Consider the following 23,450-nt stretch of genomic DNA (forward strand, 5'->3'; position numbering starts at 1 on the left):
AGGTCTACACAACAAAGCATCCAACCCAAAATGTCAATAGTTCCAGGGTTGCAAAACACGGGTCTAGAGAATATAGACACAACCCTAGAGGGTCCATAATTAGGGTGAATAAAAGATGCACAAAAATATCCTTTATACTTAAATGTCACTAGCTCAAAGAATCAAATACAGAATTGAGGTATTTACGAAATTTTGCTTAAGATTATTGGTTATTTTATGGTATGACTAGAAGCATTCTCATTGAAAAATGCTGTGAATGAGACATAACTGCCATTGATAGGGTATCTGTAATGTGAATTATCTGGATAGATTACGCCTATACTTGAGAAAAAAGTATTGAAAAATTTTCATTGATCCTAAAATGTTAATAAGTAAAGGTTTACTAAGAAACAACATTTTTTTTTACCATTTTTTTATGTTCGTTTATTTCTGAGAGAACGAGTGTGACCAGGGGAGGTGCAAAGAGAGGGACAGAGGATCTGAAGCAGGCGCCGTACTGCAAACAGAGAGCCCGATGTGGAACTCAAAGTCCTGACCTGAGCCGAAGTTAGACACTTAATCGACTGAGCCACCCACATGCCACAACACATTTAAAAAAAATTTAATGTTTTTATCTATTTTGGGGACAGAGAGAGACAAAGCATGAGCAGGGGAGGGGCAGAGAGAGAGAGAGGGAGACATAGAATCCGAAGCAGGCTCCAGGCTCTGAGCTGTATGTCAGCCCAGAGCCCAATGTGGGGCTAGGATTCACAGACTGTGAGATCATGACCTGAGCCGAAGTTGGATCTTAACTGACTGAGCCACCCAGGCGCCCCATTTTTTTTTTTTTTAAATACTGGTTGTGAAGTGAAAATAGGACCACTCTTAAAAGTGCCATTTAAACAAGCAAAGTAAATTAAATCTAGGAAGAATTCACATGATTTTAATGGTTTTGTCCTTTTTTGTCCTCTATTACTCTTACATATTCTTTTAGATCATCCCTCGAGACCAGATACAAGCTCATGTACAATAAATTACAGAAAGTTATTTTGGTTGCTGTCAATGTAACCAAATTGGATTAATAATGAAACCAATTAAATCCTCAAATACCTCCACTGGCAAGGGTAAACCTTTAATTTCCAGAGAGAAATAGGGTTAGCTATGTTAAACACACATAGTCACAGTGATAACCAAATTTGCAAACATTGGGGGGATTCTGCTATTTTGTCGAAGAACCCGCAGCAGACTGAATCAAAATAATACAAACGAATCCATGTGTTGTTTTATTTTGTTTTCTTGTAAAGCGGTCTCCTGCATCTATGATGATAACCAGTCGGCAGAAATGATGGAATGCCTCAAGCAGACAAATGGCATGCCTCCCTTTGTGCAAGAATGCACGGTCCCGTGTCGAGATGACTGCACCTTCACAGTTTGGTCCAAGTTTACACCCTGTTCCACAGATTGTGAAACAACCCGAAGTCGACGGCGACAGCTCACAGGTAGGGTATGGGACAGCTCATAGGTAGGGCGTACCTTTCATTTCTTAGCTTCAGACAATGGATGTGTTTCTGAACCTGCCACAGAAGATGGAAGCTCCAGAAGGGCTAGAAATGGTATCCGGTCTCTCCCTTTCCCAGCCAATTACTGACTTGATGTATCTTCTGTGCCTATGCCTGCCACGTAATATCTACTCATTTTTTGTGAAATGATATGGACCATTCTATAGCTACTAAGTTCCTCTCTATAGGACTTTATAATGTTTACAGTCTTAAATGGCAATATAGCCACAAGCTAGCTTGGAATAGTTAATGACAAAGATTCTGGTATTTTGTCATATCAGAATCTCAGCAAAGTTGATAGCAGTGACTGATGTGTAAAACCCATCAAAGGCAGATCTAACCTGTATCATTCTCTTTTTGCCATTAGCTTACAAGCAATTTGACATTTTAAAATGTTAGTAGTGCAAGATAAGTCAAATTACGTATATAGGTTCTGCTTTTGTGGTATATTATTTTGGTTCTGTTTGCATCCGTGCAATTTAATGGAAATTAAAGTAATTAATAGTTTAATCAAAGTGCTGGAGCTATTTTTGCCTGTAATATACAAATAATTGATGCAGTATAGCATATTGTACTACTACTCTAGATAAATATCCCAGAATTTCTTGTAGTTGTATTTGCATATCCAGAAAAACTTAATTTAGGTGATGAAGACCCAGAGGAAAAATGCCAAAATAATCACTGGGATAATAAAATTGGTGTTGACATTGAAGAATTAAGCACCGAAGACCATTTGTTCTTAAAAGCAATTTAAGGGCTAATTCTCTTGGTTTCAAATTCCCTTTGTTTGAATGCATTGCTTACAAGATTGTTTTAAATTTAACTCACTCTAATGGATTTACTTAATCGATGAGAGCCTTTAACAGGGTTTTTGCACACAACCCGGGAGCCCATTCATAATGTAGGTGAAATGTATAATCAAATAGAAACAGTCAAGTATGCTGCACTTTGTGCTTTTTTCCTCAAAATTCTGTGCATATATAACTTTATGCGGCATTGCTTGTGTTTCTAAAATGAAAATATTCTTACAGGGAATATAATGCAGTAGAATGTGTGTGACAGGAATAATTTCAAGTTCAGGTGTAACAGTTTTGAAGAATGTTTTTAATTAGTGGCCAGTTTTTGTCTTTTTCTTTGTTCTTGAGGGTGTACTGATGGTATTTTATACCTGAAAATTGAAAAAGGGAATATCAAAAATCCCAAGATATTTATTAAACTAGTGAATTTTGTTATAAATTGTCAAAGCTGACAAATTTAAAATAAACTTTTTGTGTAAATATTGGAAAAGCCATTGTATGCTTTTCTGCAAACTCTATCCTAAGAATTAATCCTACCAAAAAACTTAAATTTTTTTCTGAATTATTATTAATTATGCTTTTTGCTTGCTAATGGACATTTGTGTGTCTTCATGTCTTGGAAATAACTGGTCAATTTTATGAAACACCTACATTGTAGGGGAAAAAAAAATCAACAATCATGTATTAGGTGTGTGGGGGGCAGTAGTGAATTGAAATTTGTCACTTCTTAAGACTTATTTTCATTGTTGTAATATGCTTGCATTTTGGTTTCTCATGTAATTTGGTGGTAAACTTAAGTAATCTTTAACATGAGTGGTAGTAAAAGGCATGGGCTTAGACTATAGAACAATGGGACTCTCTCTAACACAAACACATGGGAAGCACACAGTAATACCAGCCACTGCATGGAATAATGGGCCATTTAGGGTGTTGTTCTTGTTTTCCATTTTTTTTTTTTTTTTTTTCCATTTTTAACAACAGGCCTTAATTCAATATCTGAATGTTCTGGGTGTTGTACCTAAACGGGATCATCCTAGGTTTTAGATTGAATGGTATTTATAGTAGTTGTTTATACAGTGCTGAAAATAACCCGTTGAGTAGATTTGTTCAGGTTATTAATATATAAAATAACTTGATAAATAATATTTAATATATTCTTATATTTTATGTCTTGGGGGAACAGGCACAAATTTCCCCCTGACTGAAGTGGGGAAAAATATCTTTATAGTTGTATTAGCAGTAGACTTTTTTGTTATCTTGTTTTGTTTTTTTTTTTTTTGGTGTTTTTTAATTTGTTTTTAAGTACTAACTAGTTCTGAATCCACAAGTTAATGCTAATTGTTTACTATAATGTAATCAAAGTAAAGGACCAGTGATAATTTGTTTTTTATTTTGAGAACCATTTCTGTATGAGTTTACTCCAATCTTTCTTGAAACAGTGGTGCCACATAATTAAGGATATCCTAAATTCAGATATGGCATATATTAGTACAGAATGCTTGTTCTGTCAGCAGCTTTTGGTTGCCTTGTAGATTAGTATCTTCCTTTTCTGTCTTGCTCTCACTTTCTCCTTTTGTCTTCACTTTCTCCCCCACTCTACCACTTTTTAAATCTTACTTTCTTAATGAACAGTTTACCTACGTATGCCAGGCCTTAGGAATACTACTGGGGAATAGATAGGCATCCTACTTTAAGAGCTTCCACTGTAATGGAAGATAGAGAATTTATTACAGTTACAACCCAGTATACCACTTGTGACAATAGCTGTGATATTAGTGCTACATTCGTTTCTTAATGCTTCTGTAACAAATTACCACAAATTTAGTGGCTTAAAAAGAACACAGATTTATTCTGAGTTGTATAGGTCTAAAATAAACGTGTGTGTCACCAGATTGAAAACAAAATGTTGGTGGATCTTCATGCCTTTCTGGATGCTCTAGGGGAAATTCCTTTCCTTTTTCTAGCTTCTAGAGGCTGTCCACATTCCTTGGCTCATGGCTCTTCTTCTATCTTGAAATTCAGTAACATTGTGTCTCTCTGACCATTCTGCCTCTGGTTTAGGAAAGATTCTCTGCCCTGCGATTAGGTTGGACCCACACAAATAATCCAGAATAATCTCATCCCAAGGTCAATAATCTTAGTCACATCTACACAGTGCATTTTGCCATCTAAGGTAGCATAATTATAAGAAATAGGATGTGAGCACTCTTGGAAAGGCATAGCTTGTGGTAGGCAGAATAAAAGTACAGAAGAATACCTTTTCCAGGGGTAACTGATACTTTACCCCTGCCACAGAGGAAGTACAAGCAGGCGTTAATTAGACCATGGAGAGAGGTTGGAACCGAGGAAAATTTCTGGTGTAAGAAATGCAAAGGCCAGAAACCAAGAAGTCATTTCCAGGAACTGAAAGATGCTTGTATTGTTTAGCTTGTAACATGCCCCAGGCAGAGTGGCCTCACACAGGCAGGAGGCAGGTGCTAATGGTATCAGATACTTAAGGGCCTTGATGACCATGGCAAGGAGCCTAGAACCATGGTAAGTCACTGAAGACTTTTAAGTAGATGAATGACATGATCAGACTTCCATCTTTGTGAGCTGGTTCTAACTGCAGAGTGGGGAGAAGATGAAAAGGAAAATAAGGTATAAAATATTAGAAGAAGCTGTTGTGATTTAAGCTGGGTATCTGGAGATGGGCTAAATATGGGTGGTATTGGTCAGAATGGAAACAATGGACTGATGGAAGAGATACTTAGTCATTTGATATGATCTTTTTCATTAATCAGATACAGGTAGTCGGGTAGAACACCAGAATTCAAGTCTGACATTTTACGTTTTGACTTGGTCATGTTGGTATACTTGGTAAATGAAGATGGAGAAAGGAAGGCCCTGGTGTGAAAAGCTTGAGGATGGGTTTTGCCAGGTTGAGTTTGGCCTTTAAAGTTCCAGTCTGTGGCTCAGAAGCTTGAGCAAGAAATCTAGAATGGAGATAATAATAAGGAATTTAAGAGCTGTAGATGATTTAAACTCTTTCTGTGGGTGGGGCGCCTGGGTGGCTCAGTTGGTCTGTGCTGACAACTCAGAGCCTGGAGCCTTGGATACCCTCTCCCCTCCCTCTCCCCTCCCTCTCCCCTCCCTCTCCCCTCCCTCTCCCCTCCCTCTCCCCTCCCTCTCCCCTCCCTCTCCCCTCCCTCTCCCCTCCCTCTCCCCTCCCTCTCCCCTCCCTCTCAAAAATGAATAAACATAAAAAAAAAAAGTTAAACTCTTTCTGTGGGTGAAGCTAATGGATCAGAAAAGAGAACCTAGTGATTGGTTTCTTTGTATCTCAACCAGTAAATTCTCATGGCCATGATAGAAGCTGTGTTTCCCAAACTTTTTCTCCCTAAATGCCCCTAATGGTAGAGGAAATGAATATATCTTCCCAGAGAGGTAGTGGCATGCCTGAAATTCCTGCAAGATCATTTCAGGTCCTGCAGGAATCCTTATTTATTGCGGTCATAAGCAGCATGTCAGACCATAGAGCCAATCATCCAGCAGCAACTGTAAAATTATATATAAACTATTTGACAATGAGAAAATATCCCATGCATCAGCTTGTATTAAGTGTTTCTAAAATAGCTATAAAGACTGGGAATAAGACCAGTAAGTAAATCAGCCTACTTCATTTTTCTATAGCCTGCCAAGACTCTAGCTGATGACTTATTAATGAGGTAACAAAATATAATTATTAGATTTATTTGAGAATTTTTAGGAATCCAGTGGAAGTACATTGGCCAGAAAGTTGAAATCAAGTTACAGGCTGACTTGAAACCCCATTAAACATGATTATCAAGTACTCAGAGCAGTGGGAATTGATTCTGTATTCTCATTACTTATAGACAGAATCACAGCTAAAAGTCCATCAAAGTCAATTGGTAAGGCAAAGTCATATTCTAGAATGCTTGAGTTAAAAAAGTCTCTCAAAGTGGAAGCCATGCCTTTTTCTCGGATTAAATTACCCAATGTTATTGGAACATTCATTTCATTGTGTCAGCATTTGTGAGCTACTTGATGGCAAGGACCAAAATAAGTTCTACTTTGTCTGCCGCACCCGGAGTGACACCTGACCTCGCTCCAGGGCCATTGTATAGGAGGGTGTCCTTTCATCCTTTGAATAAATAAACCATTTTCAGAAATGTACTTCAAAGAGAGGGTGTTTATGTTGGTTTCCCTGGAAACCATTAATTCCAAGGAAGACTGAGAGGCGATAATTTGCTTTTATCAACAAGTCACAGGGAAAATCATACTAAATGAATTAACAAAAATTTTCTAGCTGTTGAGTCACTGTAGCAAGCATCTTTTTTTAGTTTCTTTTTTTGGCACTCTCCAACATAAAACAATTTTTAATTTTATTTTTTCCAAAATAATTTGAATTTCACAGGTGCTTTGGGAATTGCTTTCATTGTCCTAAGATTTGCTTTCATGGCAATAAAGAATTGGGGAGGGCAGGGGGAGGCTATAGTGTCAGATTAAATTTTCTAAGAGCTAGTAAAGACAATAATGTGACTTTTTACAAAACAGATATGAAAATAATACAGCAATGTCTCTATTTGGAACAGGGAAAAGCAGGAAGAAAGAGAAATGCCAGGACTCTGACCTGTACCCTCTCGTGGAAATGGAACTATGCCCTTGTAATGTATTTATATCTCAACCTTATGGAAACTGGTCAGATTGCATTATTCCAGAAGGCAGAAGAGAGTCTCAGCGAGGAGGATTTCGGGTGCAAGGAGAAAGCAAAGAATGTGGAAAAGGAATGCGCTTTCGAGCAATAGCCTGCTCTGATAAAAATGGAAGACCTGTTGACCCCTCATACTGCAGCAGCTCTGGTAAGGAGTACAGATGGGAACATACACAGCCCAGGAGGTGTATCCATGGTCTAGGATTAGTAGCTTTGTTCTTTAAAAATTGTTTTATTTCTCCTTGGTCAATAACACACTACCTTTCATAAAATGGAGGCATTTAGAATGCATAGATCCATATTTTACTGACTATTTGGAATGTGATTAGTTTGGATCCTTAACTCCGTCCTTTGGCCACTTGGTTAACTGTGGATGAGTACAGTTGCTCTACTTTACTGAAAAAGCCATATTTAATAAAAACAATACATCTTGGGGTATGTTTTGGTGCTCTGATCATACATCTAGAAAGCAATCAGGCTGTGAGTTTCTTCCAAGTTAGTTGACAAAATACCAATTAAAATATTGATTTAAAATGTTTTACCTTGTAATATATAAGTATATCTAAATTAATAGAATAAAACTGTAGGAGTAAAACATAGGCAATCTGGGAGAGTTCTGTGAGCTGTCAGGAAGAAGACTTTTTTTTCATCTTGGGGAAAATTTGAAAGATAGGGGTGAATGGGGAAAAGAATGAGAAAGAATGAGATTAAATACAATTGGAGTAAATGTTGATGGGAGGGTGGGGTGGCCTGAGACTAATGATTACAATGGAGCCTATGAATTTCATACTCTAGTTTATGTCTTTTTTTTTTTTAAGACTAAAATGGTTACGATTTTTACAGAGAGTTAAGAAAGAGAAGTCCTGTATGACTGGCAAACTCTGGGAGGATAAAAGATTTTGGCCTCTGGGATCAAAGTCTTGTGTTCTAATCAGCTTTCTCAATAATATTAGAAATTGTAAGTTGATTAAGTTCTGACATAGAAGGCAGATAAATGAGAGTTTGTCTTCATTCCCCATGCATTAGCTGTTCTTTAAGATAGGCCCATATCATTATATGAATACAACTTAAAGCTTAATAACTTTTTAATTGGTGAAATCATTGCTCTGCTTCCTGGGGTACTCTATAAAATTTTCTTCAGTGATTTGACTCCTAGAAACATGAAACGAATCACAAACAAGTTGTGGATCTGTTTTATGAAAGCCAAACCTGGTTGACTGTAATCTTTGTTTTTCCATTTATGTATACACACACACACACACACACACACACACACACACACACACACACACACACACAGTGTTTTCTTAAAATTACTTTTCCTTTCTCCTATTGCAATGTTTGACTTACAATGTTGTGTACGTTTAAGGTGTACAACATGTTAAATTCATAGAATTTTATAGGGAGATGATTGCTGTTGCAGTGATAATTGGCATCACTACTATCACATTACAAAATTATCATTTCTTTTTAGTGGTTGGAATAATTAAGTTCTGGTCTCTTAGCAATTTGATTATAACACAATTATAGGTGTGTATATTCACTATAGGGTGCATTAAATCTCTAGGACCTATTTACTAATTGCAAATTGATATAGCTTAATAACATGTGTCCTATCCCCCGAGCCCAACCCCTCATCTCCTGGTAAACACCATTCTACTGTTTTTACAAGTTTGATTTCTTTACGCTACACATATAACGATATCATACAGTATTTGACTTTCTCTTTCTGAATTAGCTTACTTAGTATAATGTCTTCAGGGTCAATCCATGTTGTTACAAATGTCAGGATGTCCTTATGGTCAAATCATATTCCCTGATTATATTTATATAAAATATATATAATATATAATATACATGTAACATATATATTGCATATGTTATATATTTAACATATATATATATTACGTATATATTATATATATAAATATAATCAGATATTTATAACATATAATATGTAACATATAATATGTTACGTATATATATTACATACGTGTATATATATTACATATATATAATAGATACAGCACATCTTCTTTATCCGTTCATCTGTTAATGGGCACATAGGTTATTTCCATAGCTTGGCTATTGTGAATAATGTGGCAACGAACACAGGAGTATATTTCTTTGATACCCTGTTTTTATTTCCTTTAGGTATGTACCCAGATGTGGGATTCCTATATCCCATAGTAGATCTATTGTTAATATTAGAGTAACTTTAATATTGTTTTCCATAGTGGTTGAACCAATTTCATTCCTACCAACAAGTGTACAAGGGGTCCCTTTTCTCCATATCCTCAACATTGATTATTTCTTCTTGATTATAGCCATTTTAACAGGTATGAGGTGTTATTTTGCTATGGTTTTGAGTTGCATTTCCCTGATTGTTAGTTATGTTGAAAATCTTTTCATCTACCTATTGGCCATTTGGATGTCTTTGAGGGAATGTCTATTTCTCTGCCTGTTTCATAAGTAGATGGAGTGTTCTTTGTATATTATACTGCTATCTGAAACATGGTTGGCAAAAAGTTTTCTCCCATTTGCTATGTTGCCATTTCATTTTGTTGACTGCTTCTTTTGCTATGCAGAAGCTTAAGTTTGATATAATCTTATTGGGGTTGCTGCTGTTGTGGTGATAGATCCAAAACCTCATTACCAAAAGCAATGTTAAATAACATCTTCACTATATTTTCTTCTAGGAGTTTCATGGTATCAGGTTGTATATTTAAATCTTTGATATCTTTTATTAAACTTTTTAGTGTAAGATAAGGGTCCAGTTTCATTGTTCTGCATGTGTTCAGTTTTTCCAACACTATCTAAAGAGATCATCATTCCCCCGTTGGGTGTGCCCTCCTTTCTTGTTGAATCTTAGTTGACTGAATATGCATGGATTTTCTTCTGGGCTCTCTATTCTGTTTCATTGGTCCGTGTCTTTTTATGCCAATATTATTCTATTTTTATTATGAGAGATTTGTAGTATGACTTGAAATCACGAGTGTGATAACTCCATCTTTGTTCATCCTCGGGATTGCGTTGGCTATTTGGGGTCCTTGGTGATTCCATTTCTCTCTCTCCATCTTCTCTATATAAAGAATGCTCTCTGAATTGTGATAGATATGACATTAAATCTATAGAAGACTTTTGGGAGTAAGGACATCTTAACAAAATTCTTCTGATTCTTAAACAGGGGTTGTTTTTTTTCCATTTGTTGTGTCTACTTCAATTTTTTTCAACTAAGTTTTGTAGTTTTCATCATACAGATCTTTCACTTCCTTGGCTAAATTTATTCCTAGGTATTTTTATTGTTTTGGTGCTGTTGTGAATGGGATAGTTGTATTTTTCAGAAGTTTCATTATTACTACATAGTAACATAACTGATTTGGGGTGACATCTGGGTGGCTCAGCTGATTAAGTGTCCCACAATGTGGAGCCTGCTTGGGATTCTCTCTCTTTCCCCCTCTCTCTCTGCCCCTCTTGTGCTCACTTTCTCTCTCTCGAAATAAATTAAATAAAACTTAAAAAATAACTGATTTTTGTATGTTGACTTTTTTTTTTTTTTTTTTTTTTTTTTATCTTGGAACTGTATTGAAATTGCTGAGTAGTTTCAACAGTTTCTTCTTGGTTGAGTCTTTGAGGTTTTCTTCAGTCTAATGCTCTCCCAGCTGAGCTATTTCGGCTGCTTGAGGTTTTCTATACACAAAACAATACCACCTGCAGATAGTGACAATTTGAGTTCTTTCCATCCTGTTTGGATGTTTCTTGTTTGGTTGCTTGGGGTTTGTGTTTTTGTTTTCTGTTTTGTTCTGTTTAATTGCTCCACCTAGGACTTCCAGTACTGTAGTGAACAAGAGAGGTAAGAGAGGACCATCTTGTCTTTTTCCTGTTTCAACATTGAATATAATGTTAGCTGTGAGTTTACCATATCGGACCTTTATTATGTTGAGGTATGTTTCTTCCACACACAATCTGTTGAGGGTTTATATTGTGAAAGGATGTGATATTTTGTCAAATAATTTTTTTGCATTTATTTCAATGATCATGTGATGTTTGTCTCTCATTCTATTAATGTGATATATTTACTGATTTCTGTATGTTGAATCATCCTTGAATTGAAAGGACAGATCACACTTGATCATGGTGTGTAACCACCATGTCTTACTCATTGTAGTCTCCTAATATTTTAATTTTTTCATCTATTTTCATGAGTAGTATTCTATAGTTCTCTTTTCTTGGAGTGTCTATATCTGACTTTGGTATGAGGGTAACACTGGCTGTGTAGGAAATTGGAAGTGTTTCCTCCTCTTCAATTTTTTTTTTTTTTTTGAAGAGTTTGAGAAAAATTGGCATTAAGTCTTTTTTAAATGTCTTGTAGAATTCACCAGTGAAGCCTTCTGTTCCTGGGATTTTTTATGTTGGGAGGGTTTTGATAAATGGTTTAATCCCTTTACTCATTAACTTGTTCACATGTTTGATTCTGTCTTGATAGGTTGTGGGCTTCTAGAAATTAACTTATGTCTGCTAAATTATCTAATCTGTTGGCATGTAATCGTTCACAGTAGCCTCTTATGATTATATATACATATATATATATATATATATATATATATATATATATATATATTTCTGTGGTATCAGTTATAATCTCGCCTGTTCTGTTTCTAATTTTTAGTCTTTTTTTTTTTCTTAGCTAAAGGTTTGTTAATTTTGTTTCAAACAGCTCTCCAGGGGCACCTGGATTGCTCAGTCAGTTAAGCGACCAACTTTGGCTCAGGTTGTGATCTCAGGACTTGAGAATTTGAGCCCCACATCAGGCTCTCTGCTGACAGCTGGGAGCCTAGAGCCTGCTGTAGATTCTGTTCTGTCTCTCTCTATGTCCCTCCCCCGCCCTCTCTAAAATAAACATTAAATAAAAAGAAAGAAACCAGCTCTTAGCTTCATTGATCCTTCCCGTTTTTCCAGTCTCTATTTCTTTATTTCCCCTCCTTTCTTATTTCCTTCCTTCTGATATTTTGGGCTTAATTTATTTTTCTAGTTGGTTGAGGTTTTAGGGTAGCTTGAGATCTAACTTCTTAATGTATCCATTTATTGTTATAAACTTTCCTCTCAGAACTACTTTTGTAGGATCCCATGGATTTGATAGGATGTTTTTTCATTTTTATTAGTTTTAACTTCCTGATTTCCCTTTTGATTTCTTCTTTGACCCATTGCTTGTTCATAAGTTTGTTGTTAAGTTTCAACATATTTATAAACTTGTTAGATTTTTTTTTTTTATTTCTAGTTTCATAGCAGTGTGGTCAGAAAATATAGTAGGACTTCACTCTTAAATTTTGTTAAGTATTGTTTTGTGTCCTGTTATGTGTTCTATCCTGGATAATGTTTCATGTGCACTTGAGGAAACAATGCATTCTTCTGTTGGGTGGAATAGCCTATATAATCTCAACTCCATTTGGACTAAAGTATTGTTCACTTCTAACATTTCCTTGTTTTCTTTTTCTATTGGGATAATCTATCCACTATTGGCAGTGTGGTATTGAACTCTCCTGCTAATAAATAGTTGTCTATTTCTCTTGTTAGATCTGTTAGTGTTTACTTAACATCAGGTGCTCTAATGATGAATGTGTATATACTTGGGGATGTTAGATCTTATTGATGTATTGACTCCATTATATAATCTTTATTGTTACTTTTTTGGGGGATGACGTCTGTTTTGTCTAAGTATGGCCATCCCCACTTTCTTTTGGTTCCTACTTGCATGAGATATATTCTTCCTCTGTCCCTTCAAAATTGGAGTGTATGTATGTCTTTAAAGTTGAAATGAGTTTCCTGTAGTCATCATACAGTTAGGTTGTTTTTCTATCCATTCAGCCATTCTGTGCCTTTTGATTGATGAATTCAACCCATTTACACTTAAAAGTGATTATTGATATGTAAAGACTTAAAACCACCATCTTATAGTCTGCCTTTGGTTATTTATCTCCAGTGTTCTTGACCGTCTCTTTCTGCCTACCTTTGTAAATTGGTAGTCTTCCACATTGATATGCTATCTTCCTTTTTTTTATCTTTACTAATCTACTCCAGATTTTTGCTTTGTGGTTTCCATGAGGCTTACATAAAACATCTCCTAGATAAAACGGTCCATTTTGTATTCATAATCCCTAATCTTGGGGTGCCTGGGTGGTTCAGTCAGTGAAGTGTCCAACTCTTGATTATGGCTCGGGTCATGACCTACTGCTTCATGAGAGTGACCACCACATCAGCCTCTGCACTGACATCACAGATAGTGATTCTCTCCTTTTCTCTCTGCCCCTCCCTGACTCACAAATGTGTACTCTGTCTCTCAAAATACGGAAATAAACTTAAAAAGAAGTTTATGTTGAAATTCCAGTTAGTTAACACAGGTCATATTAGTCTCACATGTACAATAGTTATTTTTACATTTCCATATGATATCCAGTGTTCAACACAAGTGCACTCCTTAATCCTCATCATCTACTGAACTCATCCCCCCACCCACCTGAACTCTGGTAACCATCCGTTTGTTCTACACAGTTAAGTCTTTTTCTTGGTCTACCTCTCTTTCCCCCCTTTGCTTGTTTGTTTTGTTTCTTAAATTCCACATGAGTGAAATCATACAGTATTCTCTGTTCTCTGACTTCTTTTGCTTAGCATAATATCTCTAACTTCATCCATGTCCTTGCAAATCGCTCAAGATTGCATTTTTTATAGCTGTGTAGTATTGTGTGTGTGTGTGTGTGTGTGTGTGTGTACCATATCTTCATTATACATTCATCAGTGGACACTTGGGCTCTTCTTTTAATTTGGCTACTGTAGATAATGCTGCTGTAAACATCAGGGTGAATGGATCCCTTTGACTAATATTTTTGTATTCTTTGGGTAAATACCTAATTATGTGATTGTTGGATTGCAGGGTACATCTATTTTTTAACTTGTTGAGGAGCCTCCATACTCTTTCCCAGAATGGCTGTGCTAGTTTGCATTGTCCTCAACAGAGCAAGAAGGGTTTTCCTTTCTCCAGGTCCTTGCTAACACTTGTTGTTTCTTGTGTTCTTCATTGGAGCCATTCTAGTAAGTGTGAGGTGATATCTCCTTATGGTTTTGATTTGCATTTGCCTGATAATCAGTGATGTTGAGCATCTTTTCATATGTCTGTTGGCCATCTCTATGTCTTCTTTAGAGAAATTACCATTCATATCTTCTTCCCAATTTATAATTACTCATTTTGGTGTGTTGAGTTTTATATCTTTTTATATATTTTGGATTCTAATCCTTTATTGGATAGGTCATTTGCAAATAACTTCTTCAATTCAGTAGGTTGCCTGTTAATTTTACTGATTGTTCCCTTAACTGTGCAGAAGTTTATTTATTTATTTATTTATTTGTTTTACTTTGTTTTGTTTGATGCAGTGCCAATAGTTTATTTTGGCTTTGGTTTCCCTTGCCTCAGGAGACATAGCTAAAATTAAGTTGTTATGGGCAATGCAAAGAAATTATAGCCTGTGTTCTATAGAATTTTTATGGTTTCAGGTCTCACATTTAGGTCTTTGATCCATTTTTGAATTTGTTTTTGTGTATGGTGTAAGTAAGTGGTCCAGTTTCATTCTTCTGTATGTTGCTGTTGAGTTTTTCCAAAACCATTTGTTGAAGAGACCATCTTTTTTTCCCTCATTGGCTATTCTTTCCTGCTCTGTTGGAGCTTAACTGACCACATAATTGTGGGTTCATTTCTGGATTTTCTTTTGGTTTGATTCATCTGTGTGTGTGTGTGTGTGTGTGTGCGTGTGCGCGCGCGCGCGCCTGTACCATACTATTTTGATTACTGCAGCTTTGTCATATAACTTGGTCTGGAATTGTGATACCAGACTTTTTCAAGATTGCTTTGGCTATTTGGGGTCTTCTGCGGTTCCATAAAAATTTAAGATTGTTCTAGCTCTGTGAAAAATGCTGGTGGTATTTTGATAGGGATTGCATTAGATGTGTAGATTGCTTTGGGTAGTGTAGACTTTTTAACAATATTTGTTCTTCCAATCCATGAATATGGAATGACTTTCCCATTCTTAGTGTTCTCTTCAATTTCTTTCAGTGTTTTGTAGTTTATAGAATACACGTCTTTCACCTCGGTGGTGAGGTTTATTCCTACATACCTTACTATTTTGGGTGCAGTTGTACATGGGATTGATGCCTTAATTTCTCATTCTGCTTCATTAGCATGTATATAAATATGGCACATTTCTGTACATTTTTTTTTTATCTTGTGACTGATTTTCTTGATCACTTCTAGAAGTTTTTTTGGAGTCTTTCAGGTTTTCTGTATATAGTACATCATCTGCAATTACTGAAAGTTTTACTTCTTGCTGATTTGGATGCTTTTTATTTATTTTTGTCTGATTGCTGTGGCTAGGACTTCCAGTACTATGTTAAATACTAATGGTAAGAGTGGACATCCCTGTCTTGTTCCTGACCGTACAGGAAAAGCTCTTTTTTTCCCATTGAGAATGATGTTAGCTGTGGGTTTTTCATGTATTTCCATTATTTTGTTGAGGTACATTCCCTCTAACCCTACATTGTTGAATGTTTTTATCAAGAATGAATATTGTACTTTGTCAAATGTTTTTTCTGCATTTGGTCATTGGTTTATTTCTGAATGCACTTGTTGACAGATATCTTCTGAGTCCTGTGGAGTAATGTGCCAAGGCACTTTTGTTCTATTATAGATGTCTAGTTAGTTATTACAAGGGGAGAAGAGAGAGGTAACTCGCTGTCCTCATACTGATGTCATCTACATGTTGGTTTAGTCATTCATTTGAGAAAAATGTGTATTTTGAACATCAGCTATGTATCTGCCCATCTTCTATGATTTGGGTGTACATTTAATGTGAAACAAAGTATTCATGAAGTTAATTGTCTAGTGGGGGATAAAACCAAAACAAAAGGAATTTTAAGTTTTTATTAGCTCTTTGGATGCTGAATATAAAATCTTGACATAAACTTTAGGGAAGTCCTTAAAGTAACATAAACTTGAGATGTGAAGGCTGAGAAAGAAGCAACCATGTGAAAAGTTCATACAAGATCATCAATATATTCTGAAGAGATAAGCAAGAAGTTCTTGCAAAAAAAAAGTTTTTTGTTTGAATATAGGGAGTGAGGAGTGAATTTTGTGAAGTGAGGTTGAACAAGTAGGCAGAATCTTGTAGGACAGGGAGAGGAGAACAGCTATAATTTAAGTGCAATCATAGATGAGAAGGGGGAGTTAATATAATCCAATTTAAATTTTAAAAAATTAATGGATATGATTGACATACAAGGTGTTTCAGGCATACAATGTAATGATACAGTATTTGTATATATTGTAAAATTAAACAAAGACACATGGTTAAAATTTTCTTTTTTGGGATTAGAATTTTTAAGATTTTACTTAGAACTTTGAAATATACAATGGAGTATTAACTATGTTGCACATAACATTCTTATGATTTATATGTGTGGAAGTTTGTTCCTTTTTACCCATTTTATCCACTTCCCATTACGTCCCACTGGCAACCACCAGTCTGTTTCTTAGGAGATCAGTTTTGCTTTTGCTTTTTTGTTTTTGTTTATTTTCCAATTCTGCATATAAGTAAAATCATACAGTATTTTTTTTCTCTCTGATTTATTTTACTTAGTATAATGCCTTCAAGCTCTATCTATGTTGTTGCAAATTGCAAGATTTCTTTTTTTATATCTGGATAATAATCTATTGTATATTTCTATTGTTTTCTTTAGCTACCCATCCATTGATGGATACTTAGGTTGCTTGGCTATTGGAAATGGTCCTGCAATTAACATGGGGGTACACATATCTTTTGAAGTTTGTGTTCTCTTTTCTTTTTTCCAGGTAAATACTAGAGGTGGAGTTGCTGGATCATGATGTTTCTATTTTTAATTTTCTGAGGACGATTTATACTGTTTGCAACAGTGGCTAACCAAGTTTACTTTCTCCACAACTATGCACATGGGTTCTTTCTCTACATCCTCAACAATACTTACTTGTTATCTTTTTGATAATAGCCATTCTAAGAGACATGAGGTAATACCTTCTTGTGACTGATTTGCATCTTCCTAAAAAATTTTTTAAATGTTAATTTTTTTGAGAGAGAGAGAGAGACAGAAAGAGTGCGAGTCAGGGAGGGGCAGAGAGGGGGAGACAGAATCTGAAGCAGGCTCCAGGCTCTGAGCTGTCAGCACAGACATGGGTCTTGAACCCATGAACTGTGAGATCATGATTTGAGCCAAGTCAGATGCTTAACTGACTGAGCCACCCAGGTGCCCCTGGTTTGTATCTTCTTGATGATTAGTGATGTTGACCATCTTTTTGTGTGGCAGTTGGCCATCTATACACCTGAAAAAAGGTCTGTTCAGAACCTCTGCCTGCTTTTTTATCATGTTTTGTTTGTTTTGTTTGTGGTTTTGGGGGTTTCATTTTGTTGTTTTGCTACTGAGTTGTAGGAGTTCTCTGTTTATTTTGGTTATTAACCCCCGATCAGATACATGATTTGCAAATATATTCTCACATTCTATAGGTTATCTTTTTATCTTGCTGATGGTCTCCTTTGCTTTGTAGAAGGCTTTTTAATTTGTTGTAGTGCCAATAGTTTATTTTTTGCTTCTATTGCTTTTGCTTTTTGTGTCAAATCCAAAAAAAAAAAAAATCATTGCAAAGACTGATATCTAGAAGCTTACCACCTAGGTTATCTTCCAGGAGTTTCATGGTTACAAGTCTTAGATTTAAGTCTTTATTCCATTTTGATTTCATCTTTGAGTAAGGTACAAGATAGTGGTCCAATTTCATTCTTCTGCATGTGGCTGTCTAGTTTTCCCAACATCATTTATTAGAGACTGTTCTTTCCCCATTGTAAATTCTTGGCTCTTTTGTCATTGATTAATTTGCCATATATTTGTGGGTTTCTTTGTGGGCTCCCTGTGTCGGTTTTTAATGCCAATATCATACTATTGTTATTTGCTTTGTAGCATAATTTGAAATCAATCATGATATCTATGGTTTTGTTCTTAAGATTACTTTGACTATTTGGGGTGTTTGTGGTTCCATAACAATTCTAGGAATTTGTTCTATTTCTTTGAAAAATGCCATTGGGATTTTTGTAAGAATTAAAATGTATCTGTAGATTCTTTTGATTAGTATGGACACTGTAATACTATTTCTAGCCCATCAGTACTGAATACCTTTCCATTCATTTTTCAGTTTCTTTTATCAGTGTCTTATAGTTTTCAGCGTATAGGTTTTTCACCTCCTTGGTTAAACTTACTGCTAGGCATTTTATTCTTTTGATGTAATTATAAGTGGGATTGTTTTCTTACATTTTTTTGTAGTTCATTAATATATATAAAGAAATACAACTGATATACATATAGATATTCCATTTCTGTATCCCAAAAGCTAACCTAATTCTTTTATTAGTTATTATGATTTTTGTGGGGTCTTAAGAGTTTTCTATATACAAAATCATGTGCCTGCAAATTGTGACAGTTTAGTAGAATTCAACAGTGAAGCCATCTGGTTCTGTACTTTGGTTTGTTGGGAGATTTTGACAACTGATTCTATCTCCTTAACAGTAATTGATCTGTTCAGATTTTCTACTTCATGATTCACTCTTGGTTGTTTGTGTTTCTAGAAATGTATTCATTTCTTACAGGTTCTCCAATTTGTTGGCATACACTGTTCATAGTAGTCCCTTAAGATCCTTTAGATTTCTGTGATATCAGTTATGTTTCTCCTTGCATTTCATATTTCAAATCCTGGCTTTTTCTTGGTGAGTCTAGTTAAAGGTTTGTTAATTTTGTTTATCTTTTCAAAGAAGCAGCTCTGGTTTTCATTGATACCTTCTATTTTCTTTTGAGTCTCTATTTCATTTATTTCTTTTCTGGTCTTTGTTATTTTCTTTTCCCTCTAACTTCAGCCTTCATTGTTCTGTTTCTAAAATCTTGAGGTGTAAAGTTAGATTATTAGATTTTTCTTGTTTTTTAAAGTAGGCATTTACCACTCTGAACTTTGCTCTTAGAACTTCTTAAGCTGCAACTTTTTAAAAATGTTTGTTTATTTTGAGAGAGAGCATGTGCTCATGCATGGGCAGTGGAAAAGCAGAGAAGGATAGAGAGAATCAAGCAGGCTCCTTGCTGTCAGCAAAGAGCCCAACATGGGGCTAGATCTCATGAACAGTGAGATCATGACCTGAGTTGAAATCAAGAGTTGGGTGCTTAACCGACTGAACCACCCAGATGTCCCTTGAGCTGAATCTTTTAAGTTTTGGAGTGGGTATTTCCATTCTCACTGACTGAGTACTTTTTGATTTTTCTTTATTCCTCCTTTGACCCATTAGTTTTTCAGTTGCATGTTGTTTAATCTTCACATATTTGTTACTTTTCTGGTTTTCCTGTAATTTCTAGTTTTATACTATTGTGGTTATAAAAATGCTTAATGTGATTTCAATATTCTTTTTTTTGTAGTTCTGAATATTTTATTTTTTATTTTTTAAAATTTACATCAAAATTAGTTAGCATATAGTGAAACAATGATTTCAGGAGTAGATTCCTTAATGCCCCTTACCCATTTAGCCCATCCCCCCTCCCACAACCCCTCCAGCAACCCTCAGTTTGTTCTCCATGTTTATGAGTCTCTTCTGTTTGGTCCCCCTCCCTGTTTTTATATTATTTTTGTTTCCCTTCCCTTATGTTCATCTGTTTTGTCTCTTAAAGTCCTCATATGAGTGAAGTCATAGGATTTTTGTCTTTCTCTGACTAATTTCACTTAGCATAGTACCCTCTAGTTCCATCCATGTAGTTGAAAATGGCAAGACTTCATTCTTTTTGATTGCCGAGTAATACTCCATTTTGTGTGTGTGTGTGTGTGTGTGTGTGTGTGTGTGTGTGTGTGTACCATATATGTTTTGGTATACACACACACACACACACACACACACACACACACACACACACCACATCTTCTTTATCCATTCATCCATTGGTGGACATTTGGGCTCTTTCCATACTTTGGCTATTGTTGATAGTGCTGCTGTAAACATGGGGGTGCATGTGTCCCTTCAAAACAGCACACCTGTATCCCTTGGATAAACACCTAGTAGTGCAATTGCTGGGTAGGGTAGTTTTATTTTTAATTTTTTGAGGAACCTCCATACTGTTTTCCAGAGTGGCTACACCAGCTTGCATTCCCACCAGCAGTGTAAAAGAGATCCTCTTTCTCCACATCCTCGACAACATCTGTTGTTGCCTGAGTTGTTAAGGTTAGCCATTCTGACAGGTGTGAGGGGATACCTCATTGTGGTGTTTATTTGTATTTCCCTGATGATGATTGATGTTGAGCATTTTTTCATGTGTCAGTTGACCATCTGGATATCTTCTTTGGAGAAGTGTCTATTCATGTCTTTTGGAAAAATTATTCTAAATGTCAGTCATCTTTTTTACATATTACTTTCAATTTTCAAGTTTTTTTTTAAGTTTAGAAATACATATTTCAGTTAGAAGAGCATATCCTTAAGATAAAGGAGACCTAACTGAATCAATTGGCAGAACAATAGCAAAAACTGTTAGAAAATGTAAAATATTTTTAGCAAATGAAAACCATTCTTTGATGAAGGTTTACCATAGACTCATAGCCTTTATATTTGTGTTAAGATAATTCTACAGTACATAATTCAAAGAGGACTTTTTAAGAAGAGTAAGAGACAATACTTCATTTTGTCACCTCTAGAAATGAGACACACCCCCATCTATTAAGATGGGGTAGTGAACACGGAGGGAAGTGAATAGCACTTATTAATAAAGACAACTTTTTTGTTTTAATCAGAGATCACTGATTATGAAAAATTCTAATTTCAGCATGTACAAACAAGCACAGAGCAAGGATGTCAATCTAGCTATCCTAGTAACAACAACAAATACTTTGCCCTTTTAAGCTCTTACATGGGTTTGTCTATCATCTGCATCTCTAAGACATAAATAGGATTCTCTAGGATTATCAGATAAATTTCTTCATGAGGATAATTATTCCTCATGCTGAGGTGTCCAATGTGGACCCTCGTGGTCAATACAGCAATGGGTAACAGAATCTAGTAAATTCTTAATTATATATTCTCCTAGATTCCACAGATGATTCAGATCACAGATCTCAGACAAGTCTATTTGACTTTGAGAGCATCACTATGAGGACTAACTTTAAAATTGTACTTTATTTTTAAAAAATCAAGGAATTTCTCTCTGTGTCCTGTCAGTGATTATTGGTTCCTGTTGAGTCACATCATGGTTTAATACCAAAGGAATAATATATTTCCCAACTTGTGACAGTAGGCTGGAGTTTGACTGGGATTACCTAATTCTTGCAACAAAATAGCATATGCCAAAATTAATATACTTGAGATGAGTTAATTTCAACCAGGTCTCTTATCCCACTGACATTTTGTCTAAGGACAGGACACGAACACACTCCCATAAACTTTCTTCTCCTTCCTGCCTTGCTTTCACCTTCCTTTTAGTTGGTTCTCTGAGAGGAGTTAGAGGAAGACTGGATATGAACAAAATTAGTCCACTTCATCACTTCCTACTTCCCATACTAGTCCTTATTTTTCTTGATTGTCCACTTCATCACCAACTGAAATATTGTATATTCACTTAAAAATTGCTTGTCTTTCCTACCACTAGATAGTAAAGTTCTAAGAGAAATAGCTGCATTTTTGTTCTTTTAACTGCATGCATAGCACCAAGAGCAGTGCTTGAAATTTAATGTTAGAAAATTTTAATACAAGACTGAATAATCAAGTCTTTGTAATTCTTAATAATTTTATGTCAAATATTTCTCAATCCTCTTATATTGCTATCTAATATTCCCAGTAGTAGATGTTCAAGTATTTTGCCTTGTCTTATCCACCTGACCTCTATCATGACGGAACCATCAGCCATCATATTAAAAGGAAAGTGTGACCATGCCAGTGCTCTGTCTCCACTCTTTCCCAGTTCCTTCACATATCAGCTCCTTAACAGGCCATGACAGAACCCATGATTAGTCTACCTGGAAGGTACTTTCTCCTCCTTTCAGGAGACTCTTGACTCGTTGGGCTAAGATCAAGTGTTGTCTACTCCAGAAAGTATTTCCCCTATTCCCACTCCCAGAACACAATGGAGCATCATCTGAAGATTCCTACAATTCCTTATAATTCTTTTTATGCCTATTTTTACCATTCATTTTTTTTTAATTCTCCACGTAGGTTTCTTTTTTCTCACTAAAATTATAGCTTACTGAAATTCAGAACTGAATCAAGTTCATTTCTTCATCCCCCATGTGGAAGAGTGTCTAGCTCATCATAGGCCATCAGTATAGGTGATGTGACTGCGAAAAGACCAGTGTAGACAGGACAAGAGTCAACACAGATAGGCCTTCATAGAAGTTCTGAAGTGTGTATGTGCCTGTGTGCATTTATGTTATGATAGCTCTTTGGATAGAACTATGTATAATGAACATAGATCTGTAGAGAAGTCCGCTAATACGAGGTCAAAGACTATAAGAATACCTGGTTCTACTGTTCTACTTTACCCTTGATCTACAGTTGGGGAGTAGAGCAAGTGAAGTTATATTGTTGCAGGTGTACAAGCAGTGTTTTAGAAGGAAATGTAAAAAAAGTAGTTTTCCAAGTGATCCAGTGATAGCTCTGTACAATTTTAATTCATCAAACTGAAAAGTTGAAGTGTGATCTGTTTTATAGCGGATTCCAGATGAATTATAATTTTAATAGGAAATTAATTATATTAATATTTCATCCAGAAATAACCTAGAATTTTCAGCTTAACCATTACAGCAATTTTATTAACTTGCTTTCCTATATAAAGAGGTATAGATGGCAGACAAAGCAAAATAAAAAACCTAAACAATCTCTTCGTTATTTAAAGAATGATGTTTCACATATTTGGAGTTACTGAAAAAATGTTTATCTTAAATACATCTAAAAAGTTTATATTTTATGTGTATGTATTGAACTTTAAATTACTGAAAAATTTCCATTAATATTACATGTACCCAAGTTTATTTTGCCCAAGCTGAGAGAACATGTTCAGGGACTGAAAATCAGGGGCACCTGGGTGGCTCAGTCAATTAAGCATCTGAGTTACCCTTAGGTCATGATCTCACGGTTCTTGAGTTTGAGCCTGGCATCAGGCTCTGTGCTGTCAGCAGAGTCTGCTTATGATCCTCTGTCTGCCTTTCTCTCTGCCCCTCCCTGCTTGCTCTCTTTCTGTTTGTCTCTCTTTCTCTCTCCTTCTTTCTCTCCTTCTTTCTCTCCTTCTTTCTCTCCTTCTTTCTCTCCTTCTTTCTCTCCTTCTTTC

At 35.6% G+C, this 23,450-nt stretch overlaps 1 protein-coding gene across 2 annotated transcripts in view; it reads left to right on the forward strand.

Annotated features, from left to right (window-relative positions):
* Positions 1 to 23,450, forward strand: part of THSD7B (thrombospondin type 1 domain containing 7B) — a 1,583,569-nt gene that overhangs the window by 1,336,579 nt on the left and 223,540 nt on the right. For both annotated transcript variants that reach the window (XM_045479666.1, XM_045479668.1), the window contains 2 exons: positions 1,284 to 1,478; positions 6,931 to 7,197. In XM_045479666.1, coding sequence (XP_045335622.1) covers positions 1,284 to 1,478; positions 6,931 to 7,197 — 462 coding nt within the window. The remainder of the gene's footprint in view (positions 1 to 1,283; positions 1,479 to 6,930; positions 7,198 to 23,450) is intronic.

Source organism: Leopardus geoffroyi, chromosome C1, assembly GCF_018350155.1.
Source record: "Leopardus geoffroyi isolate Oge1 chromosome C1, O.geoffroyi_Oge1_pat1.0, whole genome shotgun sequence".
NCBI lineage: Eukaryota > Metazoa > Chordata > Mammalia > Carnivora > Felidae > Leopardus > Leopardus geoffroyi.